Source organism: Syngnathus scovelli, chromosome 6 (genome assembly GCF_024217435.2).
Source record: "Syngnathus scovelli strain Florida chromosome 6, RoL_Ssco_1.2, whole genome shotgun sequence".
NCBI lineage: Eukaryota > Metazoa > Chordata > Actinopteri > Syngnathiformes > Syngnathidae > Syngnathus > Syngnathus scovelli.
Genome location: NC_090852.1, coordinates 13,188,219 through 13,209,019, shown reverse-complemented (window position 1 = coordinate 13,209,019; position 20,801 = coordinate 13,188,219). Strand labels below are relative to the sequence as shown.

Genomic DNA, 20,801 nt, shown 5'->3' with positions numbered 1-20,801 from the left:
GTTAATGACCAAATACTTATTTTCCACCATAATTCGCAAATAAATTCCTTAAAAATCAGACAATGTGATTTTTCTGGATTTTTTTTTTTCCCTTTTGTCTCTCATAGTTGAAGTACCTAGGATGAAAATTACAGGCATCTCTCATCTTGTAAGTGGGAGACCTTGCACAAATGGTGGCTGACTAAATACTTTTTTGTCCCACTGTACAGCAGCTCATGTTTGTGTTTGGCTCCCTTCATTATAACTCAAATTCTTTAGGGATTTTAATGCAGATTGGGTTGTTACAAACATTAGACTAGACATGCAGCTATAATACAAACCAAGTGTCATTATATAATTGGGTCTTTGACAAAGACCATCGCAGGACTCCCTCTTCAAAACCACACTAATATCAATGCCAGCCGCCACATGCTTGAATCGTACGTGCAAGTTTCAGGTTGAAATAATTTACTATAATCTCCGTGATCATACAATGGCCAACGGCAGATCCAAGGGTGGTCTCAACCATTGATGAACCATTTCCCGAAATGCTTATTTCTTGGGTCTAATTTTAAATCCATCCTCTCATGTTGTCCTATTTGCTAGTTAGCGTGACGTTAACCCAGGGGTGTCAAACTAATTTTTGTCACAGGCCGCATTGTACTCATAGTTCCCCTCTGAGGGCCTTTGCCATTATAAAAATGCTAGCAGTATCTCTGTTTTTAAAAGATAAAGACAATTTGTAATTTTAGTAATGACACAAAGTCGATGCAAAATTTGTCTTTGCAGGCCGCATAAAATGATGTTGGTGGGCCGTATCTGGCCCCCGGGCCTTGAGTTTGACACCCATGAGTTAACCTAAGCATTTGTGTCCCAGCTCATTACGGCATCATCCAAAAAGTGATCAAATTATCTTTGATGGTTGTTAGAACTGTGTTGCAGTGTACCTAACGAAAAAGGCAAGCTATACTGTGCCACAGCGTCTGAAGCCACAAGAGTGCAGAAAGAATGTAAACATGAAACTGTACGTTGTTACTGGCCACTTTTATGTCATTCTTCTTGCTACATTATTAGGAAGCTGGATTTTTTTTCGGCATTTCATCAGAGAAATTATAAATTAATTATTATTAACCCAATCGAACAAGTGAATGAATTACGACTGATTCACGCACAGCACTAATAGCTCAGAAAAATGCACAGTATGGCCTCTTTCAATACAGAGTCCAAGTGAGTAATTTTCTATTGTAATTTACAAAAGTACATCAGACATGAAAACAGCGACCGACGAAATAAGTCATTTCCAGTTATGGTGTTTTTTTTGGGGTGTGTTTTAAAGTGTTAATTTTAAGTGGAAGGGATGTAGAATTTAAATCACACGTGACCCGACGACAATTCAATTGATTTGGAACTCATCAAGCATGTGCTCGTTTAGTTGTCGCATGAATCAAATCTCAGAATGATTTCAGCCTCCAGCTGTTGCCTTACCGGCTGTGGCTGCAGTAACACGCACAGACGCAAGCGCGCACGCACGGACACGCACACGGAGCAGGTTTTAGTGGACTTTGTGCCGTGAGAATACACGTGAGTGGGAAGCCGTTCCCTCGCTGAGTCGCGCGTGCGCTCTTGTTGGCCACAGCGGCAGACCGAAGGCGGCTTTGCGAAGTGGCCGCGGCATGAAGGGAGGGAGGGAGGGAGCGGGTGCTGGAGGGGGGGCGGCGAGACACATCAGCCGCGGAGGGAGAAGTGGAGGTATCAGTGTTAGGCGGCGCAGCTCCAAGCAGAGGACACGCACACCGTGTGCACCATCAGCCGCGCGCTTTGTGGAATAACAAACATTTGTGGCAAGAAAAGCTGCAGGAGACACCTGATGGATGAAAGAATAGCACATTTACAGGAAAGACACTTCATGGAGCGCGCAGACTTTCTGGGGTGAGCGTGTTTTAAACTCTTTTTGCCAAGTCTTAAAAAAAACAATGTTTGACTCTTCCCACTTGTACTTTAGGGTGGACTACCCCTCTCTGTACATGTGCAAATCCAAAAGGGGAATAAAACGGGAGGATGGTGGCAAGGTGCGTAAATAGAAACATTTTAAAACGTGTTTTCATGATTTAGATACCTTGTTGCAATGGGTATTACGTAACTTTGGAACCAACGTATTGCGTCTTGTTTTTTCCACAGGACGCTTATAAGTTACCACACCGTTTGATAGAAAAAAAGAGGAGGGACCGAATCAATGAATGTATCGGTCAACTGAAGGATCTGCTGCCGGAGCATTTAAAGCTGTCGGTAAGATCAACTTCTAAGAAGTTTAGGTTGCGTGGATAGGGAAAATGTATTTGAATATTAGACATCATGGACTTGTGTTTTGTGTCCATGCACGCAGACGCTGGGCCATTTGGAGAAGGCGGTTGTCCTGGAATTAACCCTGAAACATTTAAACGCATTGACTGCAGTCACGGAGCAGCAGCACCAGAAGATCATTGCTTTGCAAAACGGTAAGATCTACACGCTTCGCCAAGCCTAATCGATTGTGTACATAGGTGTGGTGATAAAGCACGCACAGTGGAAAGAAACAAATAATACTTGCGCGCACGGGCGCCACTCCGAGTGCAGCAAACGCCGCACGTGCGCTGACACTTGTCGATCACGTGTTGTTGTCGTCTTTAGTTTTTTTTCCAAATATAATCTTTTGTGCAAAATTGCACTTTGTATCGAACTTAAAATTGGTATACATATTGATCTTGCCCCACGGTTGGACTCGTTTTGACATTTGACAAAAAAATAAATAAAAAAAACCCAATTGTGTTTCAATCTGAAATCTGATGACTTTACTTGTGCATGCATATAAATGGCAGCGGTGGTGGGAATTCTGAATCGGCGAAAATATACATGTGATGGAACGAAAAGTTTTTTTTTTCATTCCCTGGTGATCTTTGGATTGGGAATGTCAACATGTATAACAGGATAAGAGTGGTCCGTCATACATACTGAACATAAAAAGAAGGCATTCACGTGGCTTATTTTTTTCCTGTCAGACATGAAAGAAGACATTTTTGATTTATGGTGGTTAAAAAATATTGCAGGACTGGTATCCAAAAGGTATATTTCAAATCCTACAAGTCTTCCCTTATAAGTCATTCCATAGGAGTCCGATGCACTTTCCGCATTGTCTGCCATGTTTTCATACACTCCTGGAAAGATTCTTCCAGGATCATCTACAGCTCTGTCGCCGTAGCCATCATGTTGTCCGCCACATTTTCAAAAGGGAATTTTCTTGATGACCCTCCTTGAGCTCAGATGTTCGGGGCATTGTGAGGTAGGCACATTGTCATGTCAACTCTCACTTCTTACCCAAATGCTGCTGGCTCTCTTTTTGGATGTGCTGGCTGATCATCGGGGCCATACTGAAGGGGAAAACTAGAAGTCTGGGTTTGAAATGTATGTTTTGTGGGCCTAAATTTTTCAGACACACCTCAAGTGTTTTTATCCAAAAACAAGTGGTGGATAAAAAAAACCTACCTTTTTTGGAGAAATATTATTTCAGAATTTGAAGCATACAGTACAATGCATGCAAAGAAAGTGAAGAGCATTAGGGTTAAAACGCGATTATTTTTGTTTCAACAGGGGACCAGTCAATGAAGTCGTCCATTCACACCGATGCAGAAGCTTTCCACTCTGGTTTTCAAACGTGCGCCAAGGAAGTCCTCCAGTACCTGAGTCAGTTTGAGAACTGGACAGCGCACGAACAGAGCGGTGCCCAGCTGGTCCAGCACCTCCACAAGGCCCTGGCCCGGGTTCAATCCACCACGCTCTTCCCCCCGCAGCAGCAGCAGCAGCTCCCCGTCGGCGTCACACCGGATGGGCACAAAGCCGACAACCAGGCCAACTGCGTCCCGGTCATCCAGAGGACCCAAGGCGGGGATCTGACTGAGAACGACACGGACACGGACAGTGGCTACGGGGGCGAGGGGGGCAAGGACAAAGAGTGTGAGCACAGCAACACCTTGCAGGCAGCCAAAGGTGTGAAAATCAAGCAGGAGTTTGGAGATGATCGCCCGGCCAAGAAACCAAAGATGAACTGGTCCGCAAATGGCTCGGGGGCTGCCGATATGGCGTTGATGAACTCGCTGATGGGATTAACCGGAGTGGGACAGCAGACACCAATTTGCATGCCTTTCTACTTCATCAACCCATCAGCCGCTGCCTCGTACATGCCTCTTTTTGATAAAAGCAACATGGAAAAGGGCATGTACCCAGCGGCGGCCCTGGCCTCCCCCTTCCCGTGGCTGTACCCTGCACAAGCGTCCGCAGCTGCGGCCGTAGCGGCCGCTGCGGCCTTCCCGAGCTTGTCAGCGCAATTAGGCGCTTCATCTCCGTGCGAGGACCCCCAAATCGACAGCAACACCCACGAGCCCGAGATGAGCTCACCCGAGGACCGTGACGAATGTCCTACGAGTGACGAAGGTGATGACGATGAGGAGAGTGGGATTCAGCGGCCGCGTGACCAGTCGCCAATCTGTCAAACCAGCTAACTTGTCTGGGTCGGATCACCTTCATCCTGGAGGCCATACACTCTCATATCAGATGCATTTGTTGTGTGAATGCTGAGAGTCAAGCACCCCTAACTTAATAGATAATAATATTATATTTATTATTATTATTATTACAGTTTGCATGCTCTTCTGAGATCTCGGTCTTCTCACGCATTGCAAAAAACACGCACAAAAAACCCAGACTAAACACAAGTAGCTCCTGGAGTCAAGATTTGTCACGTCACTCATACTTCTTTCCATCTAGCCAGAACTTTGGCGCCATCTTGTGGTTTTGCACGCAAAATATACGAATAGGTGACCCCCACCCCACCCCAACTCCTCCTCCCAGTTGATGGCAAAGGTTAGGTTCTACTGTGGATAGGAAACCAACTCAATATTTCAATGGATGCTTGTTTTTCTCTATTTGCCCAATGATTGCTGGCGACGAATCCGCGTGTACTCCGTCTCTCTAAATTAACTGACATACACACTGAAGCTCACCTGTGACCCGAATGAAAATAATGGAACTATTATTATTCTATAGGCACTAAATGTGACACTCATTCAGAATGGAAGTCCAATTGTTTTTCCCTGGAATGTTTTTTACTGAGAAACAAAGATCATCACACTTAGTCGTCAGCCGCACACAAAGTGACAAGGCTAAACACATGGGGCACTGAACCAGATTCAGATTTTGAATGTCGCACAGTCAAAATCAAAAATTCCACCTCGTATCTCAAGATTTTGCAACAAAAATATCATTTTTAGATATGATACAAATATGTGTATCTTGTTTTACAACAGTACTTTATATTAATAATTGCAAATGTACCTGTGGTTAAAAAGCAAAGCACGACAAGTCTGTTGCCGCAATACACGTGTTGTCAATGAATGAGGCGATCATTGCCAAAAATCACTCAAATATTCATGCTGATTTATTAATTTCTTGTCCATTTCATCTTCCTGAGTCACAGCAATCAGTTTTCTCGTTGACAATCGCACCATGTTGTTTAAAAAAAAAAAAAAAAAAAAGCCACTTCGATAAGAACACCAGGGGTTGCAGTTGACCCATTGCAGCTCTCTGGTTAGGTGCACAAAGGTCAAGCGCCTAGTGTGCGGGCCAGTCATAGTCAAAGAGCCCAGTCATATTGCGCTGCTGTCATCCCATAAGGGGCGTGCTTGCACAGTATATTACACTGTGTTGCATTACTAGTTGCCAAATGTCGTTGCATCTCTCAGCATTCACACAATTTGTAAGGTAATGGAAATTTCTGAGGATGTAAACGAATATCAATGATGTGGGTCTATGGAGTAGATTTTGTGTATTATAGCTACCTTGATGGAACACCTCTGACTGTGTGCCTTTTGCACTTATGCTAGATTAATTAATCTGAATGCTCATCGACAATGATTGGCAAAACTGTTGTGTTGCACTGCAGTTAGTTTTGTAACCGCTTTGATAAAATATTCTCAAATGGCAGCATTGATGTCAAATTTTGAGCACTACAAGTGCTAGTGCGCAATATCCCAGCTTATCTCTTTGGATGTAAGACGTTGCGAAGGACGTCTGACAAGGTTTGGAACATCTCGCTGCATCTGCTCAGACTGTAAATATTCAAACCCGGTTGAGAGTCGGGTAAGTCAAGATGTAAATGTGCACTAGATGGCCTCGATGGCCACAATACCTCACTCCCAGCTTTTTGCGCGGGGTACTCTGAGAGACATTACGGTTCCTCGGAAAACAAATATTGGGTACACAAAAAAACTCACACAATCGCCATATAAAAATCAATCAAAGTGAACAGTTATATATTTTTTTCCAGAGTCAGTCATGAGTAGGCTCATTCAAGTCCTTAATTGCGACACTGGAGAAGCTTTTCCCTCCACAACGAGCTGCATAGCCAGCGTATTGTAGGTCCCCCAACTGAGGCATTTCTGCATTGAGATGCAGTGAGGCTCTTTACCTCTAGGAAGCAATGTAGGATAGCACCTTATAGATCTTTGATATTGAATGTACCTGTATTTTCCAAGCTGTTAACATTTGTAAGTAGGAACAGCATTTCTCTTTGAGATGTAAAGTGCACTTTTTTTCTGCTTTTACCTCCAAATCCCAAAAAGTCATGAAAAGCCAATAAGTAATTGACTTTTTGTGTTCTTGATTCAAACATGATTTCAAGACAAACCGGGATCAGACGTCATATTCGCAATGGAGTGGGAACTCTTGTCATCTGCCCAATTTAGCTATTAGACTTTTTGATCATATATTGACCCCCACTACAATACGCTTCTGTTATACTGTTATGTAAAATGTTTTTTAACGAAAAAAAAAACAAGCTGTGTTCACATGACTGTCATTTGAGAGCAATTCCTGCAACTTAAGTGACATTAAGCGTTTTAAAAAAGTTTCTCGTGATTTACTTTGTATTTTGCAAACATGATGTTGCTTTTGTAGTTTTTTTTCAGCCTGGTTAGCCTCAAATTGGTCATCAACTGTTATAGAAAGTGGCATGTATGTCTGTAAATATTTTTTGTGAATGTACTATGAAATGTCTGTCAATGATGTAGATGTCTATGATTTTTTTTTTAAAGAAAAAAATATTTCCCTGAGCAGGTGTTGCACATTTTGTTGCTTTTCACATTATGCTGTTATAAATTATTGCTGATGAATTGAACAATAAATATCAAAACTCAACATTGGACTTTTTCTCTTCAATTGCAGAACGTCTGCTGTGCGTGACGGCAATTTAACAGGTGGTAGGAAGCCACAAATCCTGTGGGGGACTTTAAAGTTTGCAACTACAAGTAAGTGTTGTCTTCAAGTCAAGTTTATTTATATAGCCCTAAATCACAAGTCTCAAAGGGCTTCACATATACAAAAGGTTGACAATTCAGACCTCGGCAGACACGTTGAGGAGGTGAAACACAGTCATGCAGCTCCAATCAAGATGACAGGTCATGCCTTAAGAATGTACATAAGCCCAGACTTTGATCCCAGGTCATGTGAGAGAAGGATGATGAAAAACAAGGGGCCCAGCCCAGGGGGCCACCTCTACCCTGATACTATAACATAATTTACAACTCGAAGAATAATTAGATTATTGTGGATCTTCTAGTGGTCAATAACACGAGGTCAACTGATTTTGGCAATAAATAAGTCCAATTAGTACCAAATCATGACATGTTTTTTGTATCCTATAAATAGTTAAATTCAAAGACGCGTCATTCATGTGAAAGGTTTCACCTTTGAGTAAATATCTCCATCTACTGGCCAAATCTTGAAACACTTGCACAGCACAAATACTCAAAAAGTTATAGCTATATATTTTTAAAACTTGTGTCAGACGGTTTTATTGAGTCATGCCATTATCTCATCAACAGTTACAACCGTACCTCTTTCAAGGCGGAATAAAAAACAAACGTGGGTACAGTTGACATCTTGCAAATCTCAAGAGCATTGTAAACAGTGATCACAGCTACTTCGTACATCTCGTCACACAAATGCACACAAGTAGGTTTCCTTAAAGTAGAAATCCATCCTTATTTATAAGTTGATACAAAACAAGTGTAATTTAAAAATAAGCATGTCATTTAAAAATAAATGTAAGATATGTATATGTTGGCTATCATGTTTCTTATGGAATTTGTGCAATGTGACAGATGCTAAGACTGCAAGAAAATTCATTGTCCAAGTAAAGCATAAAGAATGTTATGAACAGGTTGAATATTAATATGGAATATTTTACAACAAATAAGTGGTGATAACAGTAACAATGTGGAGAACACTTGCAGACTTATCCAATCTCAAATATTCCCTATTAACTATTGACAAGAACAACGTTACTGGTTGTTGCCATGTCATCAGGGCAGCAAACTCTAACCACCAAACTTATTTCTTCAATATTACCACCATAGCTTTATTTTCATTATTATCATCACCTACTACCCAGCGAATACATTAAGGCACTTTGCTGTGGTTAGCAGATGATATACAATCTAACATGAACACATACGCACATTGCACATTGAAGAGCTGTAGCATGCCACAAGTGATTCACTGTACTATTGGTGCTCTTCACGTACGGTATATGGCTATAAAAACATCACAATCATGCACTCAGAGCTGTTCATCTTTGGCCACAAGGCATAAAACATACAAGAACAAACGAATAAAAAGTTTTGGAGAACAAGTGACTTGATTTCATGTAGCCTATACCACTGCAAGAATAAGGACACTGCATTTATCATTGAGGGAATGCGCCACTTGATAAGCTAAAGAAAACATTTTAGATTTCAAAGAAAGACTTTTATAGAAATAAACCTATTTATGCATAGTTTTAACAAGTAGGAGTTACAGTCAACTAAATTATAATTGTTTTTCTTATATCCTTCAGAGTTTAAGTCAGTCTGGCATCAGGTGGAGTAAATGTGTTCATTGCATAACTACTAAATGGATATAATTTCATCAATTCACATTCATTCTAAAAAGGCCAGTTTGGAATTATAGTACCAGCAAGAAAGCAGTATAAAGCCTTCAGGAGCTACTAGAGTGAGTAAAACTATACATTACTTGGTTGTGTTTTAAAAGATGTCCAGGGCGGCCTGGGCCGTGGTTACAAATGCTTCAAAGTGCATGCTTAAAACAAGACCTTCTTTGTGTGCCAACAAATCCTTCACCAGCAAAGTTTTACACTGTTCCTTCGTAAGTGGTTGCCTCGTTAGATGACACTGTACGGGTTTGTGTTTTTGAGGTATCCTGTGCAAAGTGATCCAATTGAAAAAGCTCCAAGGGGAAATGAACCATTGTGCTCTAGTCACCGGCAGCACAGGAGTGTGGTGGAGCCTCAAACATAGATGCCCTCTGGGTTGAGGCCGGAGCTGAGAGGACTTTTTAAGACCCGGAGATGGCCGGACAACGGTTGCAGGGACACGGGACGCTTCAGGGAGCCGGTGAGTGGAACCAAATCTGAAAATGGAAAATGGAAATGAATGCAAAATCGGGGAAATGATTTTGCAGATGAGAATGCTTTCTACCTTTGAATTTCACGACAATTCAAATCCATTCATCTCTTTTCTATAGTTTACTACCATGGGTTTAAGTAAAGACAATTGCAGCAAGGCAAGAATTTTAACAGGATTTAACAGTCGTGACTCGCGACATTCAGATAATAATTAAATGTATGGGGACGTCAGTGCAACAGCGACAATTGCTTCCAACACAACAAGGTGTGCACATTTAGTCTTGGGTGTTAAACTTCATAATCTAGTAAAGCCTGTCTGTATTTAACCTCTGTTAGGTCTCTAATGCTGACTGAGATGGGGCAGAAAAAAAAAAAAAAAAAAAAAAATGCCAAAGTGGTAAAGTGCTGTGTCAGCCCCATGTTTGACTGATGATTAGTGCAGCGTAGCCATTGGCCAGCCTCTTGCTTCCCTGTGACCCTCAACGGCGTCATCAGTAGGAAACGAATGGATGTTATCAGCCATCTTCCCAAAAGATAATGCAATTTCCTAACACGTCTGACTGTTGGCTAATCATAAATCTTTATTTGATAGTGATTGAATCCATGTAATTTAGTGCTTTTTGTCTGTTTGTCAACATTTATGGAGGATGATAGTAGTGTGGTCCAAAAGTACTTAGACAACGTGTGTGAAAGAGGCTCGCGAGGGTAAATGAAGAACTTGAAGTCAGCGCTTCTAACTGTCGGCATTGAGACGAGAAGTGCTAACTATTTGTGCTACGGAGCACTATTCTGGCTAAGGCACCTTGTACTCTCGCATATGATTACACTCTAATGCATGTCTCAGGTCAAACCCATTCAAATAGGTCAAACATAAGTGAGCCTTGAATCACTGACTGCATGCCATTTCCCCAAGGTCTGCTCTCTGTTTGACATTTAACAGTGACAGGTTATATAATGCTGAAAGCTCTTATTATTCAATGCAGGTGAAGATCTTTTTTGTTCTCCTTTACAGAGCATAGATGAGTATATTTGTCAATACATAGCCACCAATTAAACCACGGACGGATATTACCTATGACACGATTGGTGCTTGTACTTTCGTCCTCCGCAGGTTCAGCTGGCAGTACTGTGACCTTAGTGCCGGTTTGCTTGATGAACTGCTGCAGGTTAACCTGCCTGAGCTCCTTGGTTAGCTGTTCCAGCTCATGCTGCATGTCCTTTCATGAAATAGTATGACATCATAATGACATGTGAAATGGGGTGGGGGTGGGGACATTTATTAATTGTGGTGGTAAAGGAAAATCACAGAGTAGCTTTGGGGCTCTGAGAGTGACAATATTTTCTGTTTCTACATTTAAAGCATCAAGTGAGCCAGTTGGGGGAACCCTCTCCTCAGATCTTAAGCATAGATAGAGCAAGCATGTGGTTGCATAACAATCCACTACATCATAAGTGGAGGAATATTTTTATTTTGTTAGGAATGTAACACTAAAGGAGAAAATAGAATTCATCTATTGATCTCACCTGTAGTTTCTTGGTGCTTTGTCCTAGTGACCTGTCCACAGCTCTACTGCTGCTCTCCATCTGGACAGCTTGTCTCTCTTGTGCTTTCAGTTCTGCTTTGAGTCGGAGCACCTGAGCTCGAGCCTCTGCCTCGTTGAGCCACTCGGTCTCCTGACGCGCTCTTTGCAGACGCATCTCCTCCAAACCACTTTCGACACCCTGATGGGACAGGAGACAAATAGAACAGAATACTTGAGCATATTTCATTTACTTTACGAGGGATGAGTGAGGACTCATTCCAAGTATGGGACAGATACCAATTTGTTTTAAAGTACTTGGCAGCTGATACCAATGGCTGACAGAATGTTTTGTGAACCGTATCCATGTTTATAAGGTTTATATTCAGGTTTAGAAGGCTTACTGTGGTTTTACCAAGATGTTTTTGTTGAGTAAGATTGGACAAGAACACACACCTGCACCATTGCCATTTTCTCTTCAATCTCCTTTTCGCAGCCCTGCAGACGACCATGCAGCTCTTCCAGCCGCTCCTCCAACTGCCTCTCACTCTCCAGCTCAATCTGGAGCTCAGTGGTCCAAAACTCCTCCTCTTCCATCTCCACCTCAGTCTTCCTCAGATGCTTCTCCAGTCTCAAAATCTCCTCCATCAGACCCCCGCCCGAGTCCCCGGTGCAGACCGGAGCTCGTCCCGCTCGCATCTCGGCCCAGGCTTTGAGCTCAGCTTCATAAATGTCTAGTTTCTTTTCCAGCACGCTCAGCGTTTCTCTCTGAACGCCCACCAGTCGAACCAGGTCCTCCGTGCGACAGGCCCACAGGCCATGGGATGCGCTCCCAGTGGCTCCTCCGGCATGATGGTGGGTCCCACCGTTTCCTACGTGAAGTCTCCTCTTGGCTTCAACTTCACTCGCCCGCCCACCGCTCAGTATCTCCCTCAGACCTCGGGGCGCTCCTGTAAAGGTGAGAGACTTGCGCCGAGGCTCACGGCGACAGAGGGAGCGATCGTTGGGATGGTGAAGCTTTGCGAGTGGGGGGAGGCTCTGTCGATGAAAGCCGCGTTCAGGCCCCCTCAGAGGGGGCCCCTCCGAAGGGGGCCGTTCAGTCAGGGAAGGGCCCGTGCGAAGCAAAATCAGCTGAACATCACCTGCGTATTGACCCCACGTATTTAGAGAGGCAACTGGGCTCTCATGAGGGGCTAGATGGCGCTCTGTGTCCCGCCATTTTTCTACCAGCGTGTATCTTCCAGTCCGACCTGCCAGCAACACAATAGAGAGCCGCTGTAAAGATTTGCTTCAAGGAATTGAGCTTTCATATTTGTAACTGTGCACATGGACAAAATATAGGCTGGAAAATTAGCAGTGCTCAACACCACGTGACAAAGCATTTGTGTTAAAAGAAAAGGAAAAGGCAGAGGAGGGGGCTCTGCTTTGTCAGCTTGGCAGGGGAGAAAGGGATGAGTCATACTTTCCCTCCTCCAACCCTCTATTTGTGGGAAGTGATGTCAATTCAGTCTGTTCAAGCACTTCTATTCCTCACAGAGCCATATGGGTAGGGGGGGTTGTGTTAGTAAGAAATTGCAAATAAAGCCACCACGACCCACTGAATTACAGTAGGCAGATAGTAGAGGCTGATAGACTGAGAAATGTTTTTTTCCCTATTAGATGACAGATAAATGTGTCGATGAGTGTTTTACAATACACTTTTCTGTACTTTTACTTTTGTTTCATACTGAAGGACAAACATTTATTTTATATGAATTGGCCCCGGGCAACAAAATAATATTAACCACTGTCCAGTGCCAACATGTCATTCAGCAAAAAGCAATTTACTAAAATATTGGTGTTGTCATGGTGGGCGGGGGGGGGGGTGTTCAGTGTGGCTATGTTGTGGACATCAACTAGTGATTATGTCACTTGGCTAGCTACTTGACGCGTGTACGCAAGGGCAGAGAGTGCAAGTTCTGGAAAATCTGTTTCTGTATTCCTCATAGTGTGTTTCTGTTTGAATTTACTCTCTCAATTGCTTGGACAGACTATATTGATGTAATGCAAATGTTAATTTGTAAGTTGCACTGCTGGATACCGACTGAATATAATTGCAATTCTGAAAACCAAACAAGAACACCAAAGTAACAACAAAACATAACCTTCAAGCAGCTGTGTTGTGATGGAGAGCTAAATCTTTGAAGAGCCTGGAAGTTTTTTTGTACACAAAATCAGTAATCCTTAGATAATGAAGTCAGCTACATTGAAAACGGGATCACGCTATCTACACAAAAGTAGAGTAAAAGTAAATTATGTCTGTAGAGAAACTAAATACGAGGCTGACAGGGCACTGTAATCACATTCCGATACAGTTTCACTGTGAGGCGAGTATGATAAGAGGTTGGATTCCCAACTTGCTGTGGTATTGCATGGTGGAACCCTACCAAAGCATGTGGAGAACATGCACAGCTTGTCTTACCTATCGCTTGAGCCAGCGCAATCACCACTTCCTGGCAGGTGGTCGCTTCAGTAACCCCACACACGACCCTTTGAACTCCATCCACCCAGACCTTGAGCTCCATTGTGGGTCAAAATGGACAAGGCTTACTGTGATGGGTTGGCCCCAGCATTCTTGAAGACATCAGAAGCGCGAGGGTAGCCGTGGCCCTTCTGCTGCTTCTTGGGAGGAAACACAAGAGGAAACAGGACAAAGAGGATATGCTCAATGATTGGTTGTCTTTAAGTTGAACTCATGCGGTTGTTATTTGGTTCACGTTATCATTAGGCTGCTCACTGTGAAAATACTGAGTCCAATCATCTCCTTTAGTAGTCATGCCAAAACCATCTGGCCGCAACACTGTTGTTTTACACTTAAAAGGTACGTCGTGTCTACTGAGAAGCAGGAAAATTGTGCCAATAGACATCCCCAGGCCCAGATCCTGCTTTTGTAAGAACTAAGAAACCATGAGGTCAGAAAAAGAAAACTGTGTGTGACATAACAGAGAATGAAGTAGCACAAAAATGTTTTGTTGCAAAACAGGAAGGTAGAGCCAGGGGGGATCACAATACAAGGAAATGACAAATTCCTTTGTTTTTAATGCCACTGCTCCTTGAGCTAGACTAATTAAGCCCCTCTGCTCATCAGAACACAAACAAGCTATGATGCAAAAAAATATGACCAAAGGAGCGTGAAAACACACAAATACTTTTTTGCATTTACTTACAGAAAGTAACTTTGTCGATAAAGTGTACTATATTTTGGTCTATAAATGTTCATTACACTGATTAAAAAAACAACAACCTGAATTTACTTACCAGTTACACTGTACTTCAGTAGTTTTTTTCACTGGATACTTATTCTTAATTTATGATCTAAAACAAATCTTTTATTGAGTCGTTATTCTACTGTAACAGTAGTCTTACTTGAGTACAATTGTTGGCTACACTACCTACCGCTAAGTACAACTAATCTTTCCACAAGCTCCAGACACAAACACAGACAGTAAACAACCGCTGGATAAAATTAAAAGCATTCTCAAGCATGTGTTGTTACACGAAGGTCAGCTTCCAACATAATGTGACGCATGGAACACTCATCTAGCGTGAGGGACTCTCTTTCAAGGACGTTGTACTTGCAGAGAATGAAAGGCATTGCTCCATAAAGCTATACCGGTGTCTCAAATGGTCCCTTTGTTCACCTCCCCTTCGCCACCCCCCAACACGCTGGCCTGGCCTAACCACAGAACTTCGCTTTTCTCGAGTCATTCAGCCTCAGGCGTAAACATATGTCAGACAAGAACATAGAATTGAACAGGAGGATCCCTATTGGAGGCATTTGTATGTAGCTGAATTTGTGATTGTTGATTATGTGAAACTAATTGCTAATTTGTTGTGTCTTACTGCAATTGAGCCAAAATGGAGTACGGTACTTGCACTGTTCAATTTAAACATGGAAGAACAATGTGACTCATATACAAAACATCACTCTGCTTGATATGACTTTTGTCTATGGAATGAGGAGTTGAAAATACTAAGAGAGATTCTTTTACTCCGCAAGTGTAACCCACAGGCTAGAAAAATTGAGCATGTCAGTACCTCTTCATTAATTCAACTATGTTTACATTTGTTCATGGGTTCATATTTCTCACCAAGAACCAGTATTCCCCCCACAGTTTAAAACCGATCTTCATTCCTGGTTCTCGGGGTCCGGTGTCCTGTATGTTTTATGTCTGTCTGATTGAAATCAGGATTGTTACATTATCCATCTGCAGAACTTCCTGATGATCTGAGAACAGCAATCAAAGATCTCTATCCTAGATGTATGAACATGCTCGTAAGATGAACTCATGGCCCGGGACATTTTGAGTTCATATTGTTTGTTGCATTGTTTAAAATAGTTTGTTTTGAGTGGAAAGTTCCATCTCATGCAAACAAGCCACAGCTCACATTGCCCCATATATTTTGGGGTAAATGCTGAACAGCTTTTGTTCCCATGACTAGTAGGGACAGCGCTTCAGGGTGTTGTCTACTCCTTGAGCCTTGAGTTAAAAAAAAAAAAATGAAGACAGCCTTTGAGGAGTCAGCATCTCATCACAAGCCTGCTGCTGTCAATCAATATGTGGATTCACATACAAATGATTTCCCTATTGTTCATCAAGGAAATGTAACTGCTGTGCTGAAATCTGTTTACCAATTTAAACAACTAATTTAATGTAGCTCTAGGTCACATGACTTGCACAACATTGAGCCTTATCTGGGTGTAAAAACAAAACATTTGGTGTTTCTGGGGGTGGCTTTAATCATTTTAATTTTTTCACTTTAATTTAGACTCCAAATAAAAGAGGCATAAAAACAGCTCAGGGTCACACTGCAATATTGTTTCCTGCCGGCAACCAAAAAAAAACACAGTAACAGCTTTATAAACCTTTCTCATTATGGCTTTGATGCAAAGCAGCCTTCAAGGATTAGAAGTGTGGGGGAAGGAGTGAAGAAAACGCAAACACACAATTATACAGATATGTTGACCCAGCGGATGCGATGAGTTCAGCGAAAACAGCAAAACACAGTTTAATGTATTTTAATTAAATTTCTGTAATCCTAAAATTCAAACGATGTGATTTGCATTAACGGTACTACTCCACTTAGATTCATAACAATACCAACGACGGAAACCCTGACGACCGGAGCAGAGCTTTGCATGGCAGAGAGCCATCTTAACCTCCGCACGCTTGATTTCTCTGGCTCGTCCAAGCCGCAGTCTGCGGAGATGCCCACTCGCTGATTTGTGCAAAGAAGTATTTCATGAAACTGAAGACGGCCTGAAATCCTTTGATATGATCAGCCGCAGCAAAACATGTGAGCAAACGTGCTGCTGACTCAAGGTGAACTGCCACGAGAGCACAGAAGTGTGTGCTGTCTGTGTGCCCGTGACTAACCTCCAGGTCGAGTTGGCCGGGGTAAAGGCTTCTCCTGGCGGCTGCTGTAAACAACCTACCATATGCTTGTGTGGGTGTTTCATCGTGGCTTGCATGGTGCAATAACTCACACCTTGGAAAAAATGCTAGAGACTTTAGTGCAAGACCTTAACACTTGCACGGCTTTTTCTAGCAATTTACGCAACCTGGAGGGAGATCAGGAAGATCACTATGCTGCACCAATACTGACCTCTCAAAAGAACTCTGATGCCCATCGTGAAAAAAACGAAATACAGTCTTGCTTCTATTTGACTTTGGGGGCGGGGGGTAATATGGCTAATTGGAATGTTTAAGAACTTCTCACACACGCCGGTATATCATACTGCTGACACGTTTAAACAATGGACCGTTTCTTACATTCTGGTGTAGCCCTGTTTGAATTATAAACCTTTCATTTTATTTGCCCTTCCTGTGGTGCAAGTGTGGTTTAGACTTAATAATCAGAAACAGAACCCGAGATGTAGTTCAATATCCACGCTGTGGTCAAAAGCTACAACAGAGACAAATCCGACTAGGGTACGGTCACGTGGATGGTTATGCTTTGCAGTCACTAGTATGCAAGCGATGGAAGCTGATTGGATTTTAGCCATTAAAAGCAACCAACAGAAGTTTCTTATGTCACTGCCAAACGTTTAAACAAAACCTTTTGCTTTTAACCTTCAACACATATTGATGGAAACTTGAAGGACTTAAGTTCAGCAGTCTGGGGAAGTCATTAGCGTATGTCTGCATACTAAGAATTTCAATAACTTCAGCGTGCGCTCAAAGGGAACAAAATAAGAACGGTTCTTATAAAGATTTATGCCACCAGTTTGTTTAGAATGCCCTCTGTGACCAGTAAACAATGGAGCGCATGGCAAAGACTGTAACCAAAAACGGGGACTTGATCCTAAAGAGCCCAGCACTGATAACATCCCGAGTATACATTCCTAGCCAGTGGGAAAGCAACAGCGCATGACTTAAAGATAAGGATCCTATGGGAAAACATTCTCTGTGATCTTGGTGGTTTTGTAGCAGGCATTAGCTATGGCAAGGATGGGCAACTGGAAGCTGAGGACCACATGCACAACCACGCTCTTTGTTGCCTCTTGATTAAATTAAGAATAATAATAAGATAAAAATAGATTATTTTTGTTAAATTGAGCAAGTCTGCGATTCACACATTAATAACCCAGTGGCATTGTGGACATTTAAAATATTCTTCTTTTAAACTTGTAGAAACTTTCATGAGACAGTAACGTCTCAATTCTGAAAATTGTTATCTGTGAAAATGGAACACATGAGGAAGCCCACGAGTTTGAAGTATTCCGTTTGGGCATGCACGAGTGTGTCACAACCAAAACAATAATGGCCCCTCAGTCCTCTTTTAGTGCTTGAGCTAATAAAGCAAAGTGTACATTTACTGCACCACAATAGTGAAGCAATACATAAAGTACCGTACATATTATTCTAAAACCATAGACAATTATCCAAAGGAAAATTAGTTGATGTTATCATGTATGTTGCATTTCAATGATGATACTGTTACTCAAAACTGCAAAATGTGTGTATTTTGTTTTGCACATATAGTCCCTCTTGGTGTAATGGCATGTTCGGCCGACTTTGTTGCACGTTCCCACTTAGTGATGGTGTGAATATTAATGCTAATGGGTTGAGAATGTGCAACCTACTACCAACCAGTGAAGGGTGTAATCTGCCTTTCATCTCAAGTCAGCTGGGTTAAGGTTCAGCTCTCTGAACGGGATAAGCAGTTTCGAAAAGGGTTAACTGTAGTCTCTTTAAATGCATGTGGTTATAGCCAAACGAGCAATAAGTATGATTTTATAGTTCATTTAATAATTGGAAACAGGATTTGAACTAGATTCTATGTGCTATTCCAATATTTGAATGTAGGTCTTTGAGGGGAAAAACTAAATACCCCTCTGCCTCTCGAGTCGATAATAAAAACTATTAGGCCCTGAAGCAGCCTCCTAGATGTCAACACTGGCAGCAACTCCAACATCTGGATGGCACATTTGGCCAGGCAATAATGCTGCTTTTGTTTCTGTGCCATATGCATCGTTTGCTGGCCAGCTTTGAAGAGACAGAAGGGGCGCAGCAGGGCAGCGAGAGGCCCCTGGACAGGGTTTAAATCTTATACTGTATAGCTTGCGCTACACATTTCTGCAGCTAAAACTATTTCATAGCAGGCCGTATAAAACTTGAGAATAATTTTGTCAGCATGTCTTTAAAGGTCCCCACCTCATATCGTTGAGTTAATTTTAAACAGTAATCTCCTGTTCTTTTATTGGTTTTGAGAGATCCTGGGTTGGAAATAAGCAGGATTCAAATGATCAAGAACACTATTGAGCTTGCTGAGGAGCTGACCATTTGAACCTGGTGTGTTGGAGGAGGGAAACATCGAAAACATACAGGATTGTGGCTCTCGAAGACAGGAATTGGACACACCTGCCCTAGATACTGTTGCCTTATTGAGTGGCGATGTGTATTTAAGATTGCATTTAATTGGTCAAAATCAGATAAAAGCAGAAAAAGATAGAGAGAGAGAGAGAGAGAGAGAGAGAGAGAGAGAGAGAGAGAGAGAGAGAGAGAGAGAGAGAGAGAGAATATTAATTTTGCTGCTGCTATATTTGTTGTTAAAGACACCGACTTTACAACTGCCCAAAGAGCACTATAGGCAAACTTAGTGGCCAGTGTATTTGTAGCGTATGTGAAAGCATCCTCTACAAAATGTACCCAACTTAAGACAATTCCAGTTTTTGAAATGCATATGATTTTTTCCCCCACACAGACTGATTTTGACATGTTCTCTGTAAAAGACTAATTATTCGTTATGGAAGGGTACCTTTAATGCAGGCCACTGTCCTTTGGTTCCTATAGTCTGGTGACTTAGGTGCGCCAAAGTGAGTAAATGCTAAGGTTATAAATTTTTGTACCCAAGTAAAACTATGTACTGGGTAAACCAAAAGGCTCCCACAAGTTGGTTCTACTATTACAGCTTTTAATGAGAGCAGATGTGATTCTCATTTCCTAAGCATGGACGGAGAGTAATAAAACAGCTAGAGTACCCAGCACACAAAGACTAATAGTTGGTGGAAAATAGATGGACACTTTAATCATCCCAACCATGTAACGGTATTCGCTGACCTATGTGCAGTAAAGTTGTAATAGTTGCATCAAAACCTCTCGTTATTGGTGGTTAAAGGCATGAGAAACTACCAGGAGAAGCCTTTACAGAGATAGACAATATTTCACTGTGATTTGCGCCACTGCTCTTACCTTTGTGGCGCAAAGAGGACTCGGCGCACTGCTCCTTTTGCGAAGTGAAGTTTGCAGATCAAACATTCGTAGAGGCGAAAATAGCGCAAATTGTATCCTTCTTCTTTATAGCCCCCTAATAACTTGCGATAAAGTGGTGTTTAGTCGTTTCGGTGACAAAAACGACAAGGACGTTTGCGCTCCCTGTCCCAAAGTTTGAGTCGGTTCACTCGGAGTGTGCTAGTGTTTTGCTCTTACGCCAGTGAACTGCGGGGAGAAAAAAAAATCTCCGCTCCCAGTCCCCACACTTGTCTCCTCTCTCCTGCAGGCGCACACATCGTATTGGAAGTGGGGCACCGCAAGGCATTGTGGACTGTTTAAAGGGAGAGGCCACCCCGAGCCACAACTCCCGCATCCAGGGCATCTGGTCACGGGAAGGTGTCCTGAACATCCACACGTACTGACCTTCAAGTCAGGTCACCCCACCTTAAGACACAATACCCACAAAAATCTTGTGTGGGGAAAAAGCAGTGCTTCTCAATTATTTTCAGTTACGCCCTCCGCAGGAAGAAGAATACAGTGGAGCCTCGGTTTTCGACCACAATCTGTTCCAGAAGGCTGTTCGAGAAGTGAATCGTTCGAATTCCGAATCATATTTTCCCATTACAAATAATGGAAAAACATTAATCAGTTCCCTCCCCCCCAAAAAAACGCCTTTTTTATGCATTTTTTCATTTGCGCATTTTTGTCCAATCGCAACTGCAGTGCACCGCCGAACGCGCAACCGTAGCGCGTTGCCGACCGCGCAACTGCACCGCGCTGGTCGCATTATTGTGACAGAGCCGTTGCTGAAATTTAGAAAATATTTTTAAAGTCCTGATGTACTTTTCACAATTTAAGTGGACCTCGGTGCGCAGGGAGCTTAAATTTGTCCGATCGCGCAACCGCAGCGCACCGCCGAACGCGCAACCGTTGCGCGCCGCCGACCGCACAACTGCACCGCGCTATTCGCATTATTGTGACAGAGCAGTCGCTAAAATTTAGAAAATATTTTTAAAGTTCTAATGTACTTTCCAAAATTTAAGTGGACCTCAGTGC

At 42.4% G+C, this 20,801-nt stretch overlaps 2 protein-coding genes across 3 annotated transcripts; one reads left to right on the top strand and one right to left on the bottom strand.

The window, feature by feature from the left end:
* Window positions 1–1,688: 1,688 nt before the first annotated feature.
* Window positions 1,689–7,203, top strand: bhlhe41 (basic helix-loop-helix family, member e41). Its single transcript, XM_049721968.1, has 5 exons — window positions 1,689–1,908; window positions 1,982–2,048; window positions 2,158–2,265; window positions 2,363–2,474; window positions 3,604–7,203. Exons 1-5 carry the CDS (start codon window positions 1,847–1,849, stop codon window positions 4,509–4,511), a joined length of 1,257 nt encoding a protein of 418 aa, XP_049577925.1. The 5' UTR covers window positions 1,689–1,846; the 3' UTR covers window positions 4,512–7,203.
* Window positions 7,204–7,831: 628 nt separating this feature from the next.
* LOC125970050 (ras association domain-containing protein 8) lies at window positions 7,832–20,057 on the bottom strand. 2 transcript variants are annotated; one of them, XM_049721966.2, is made up of 6 exons: window positions 19,725–20,057; window positions 13,451–13,650; window positions 11,446–12,239; window positions 10,994–11,191; window positions 10,542–10,686; window positions 7,832–9,474 (listed from the first exon to the last, which is right to left on the bottom strand). In XM_049721966.2, the coding sequence occupies exons 2-6, from the start codon at window positions 13,551–13,553 to the stop codon at window positions 9,353–9,355; spliced, it is 1,362 nt and encodes a 453-aa protein (XP_049577923.1). In that variant the 5' UTR covers window positions 13,554–13,650; window positions 19,725–20,057; the 3' UTR covers window positions 7,832–9,352. The 2 variants fall into 2 exon arrangements, with proteins under 2 accessions (XP_049577923.1, XP_049577924.1); XM_049721967.2 differs by having other exon boundaries at window positions 13,451–13,647.
* Between the last annotated feature and the right edge of the window lie 744 nt (window positions 20,058–20,801).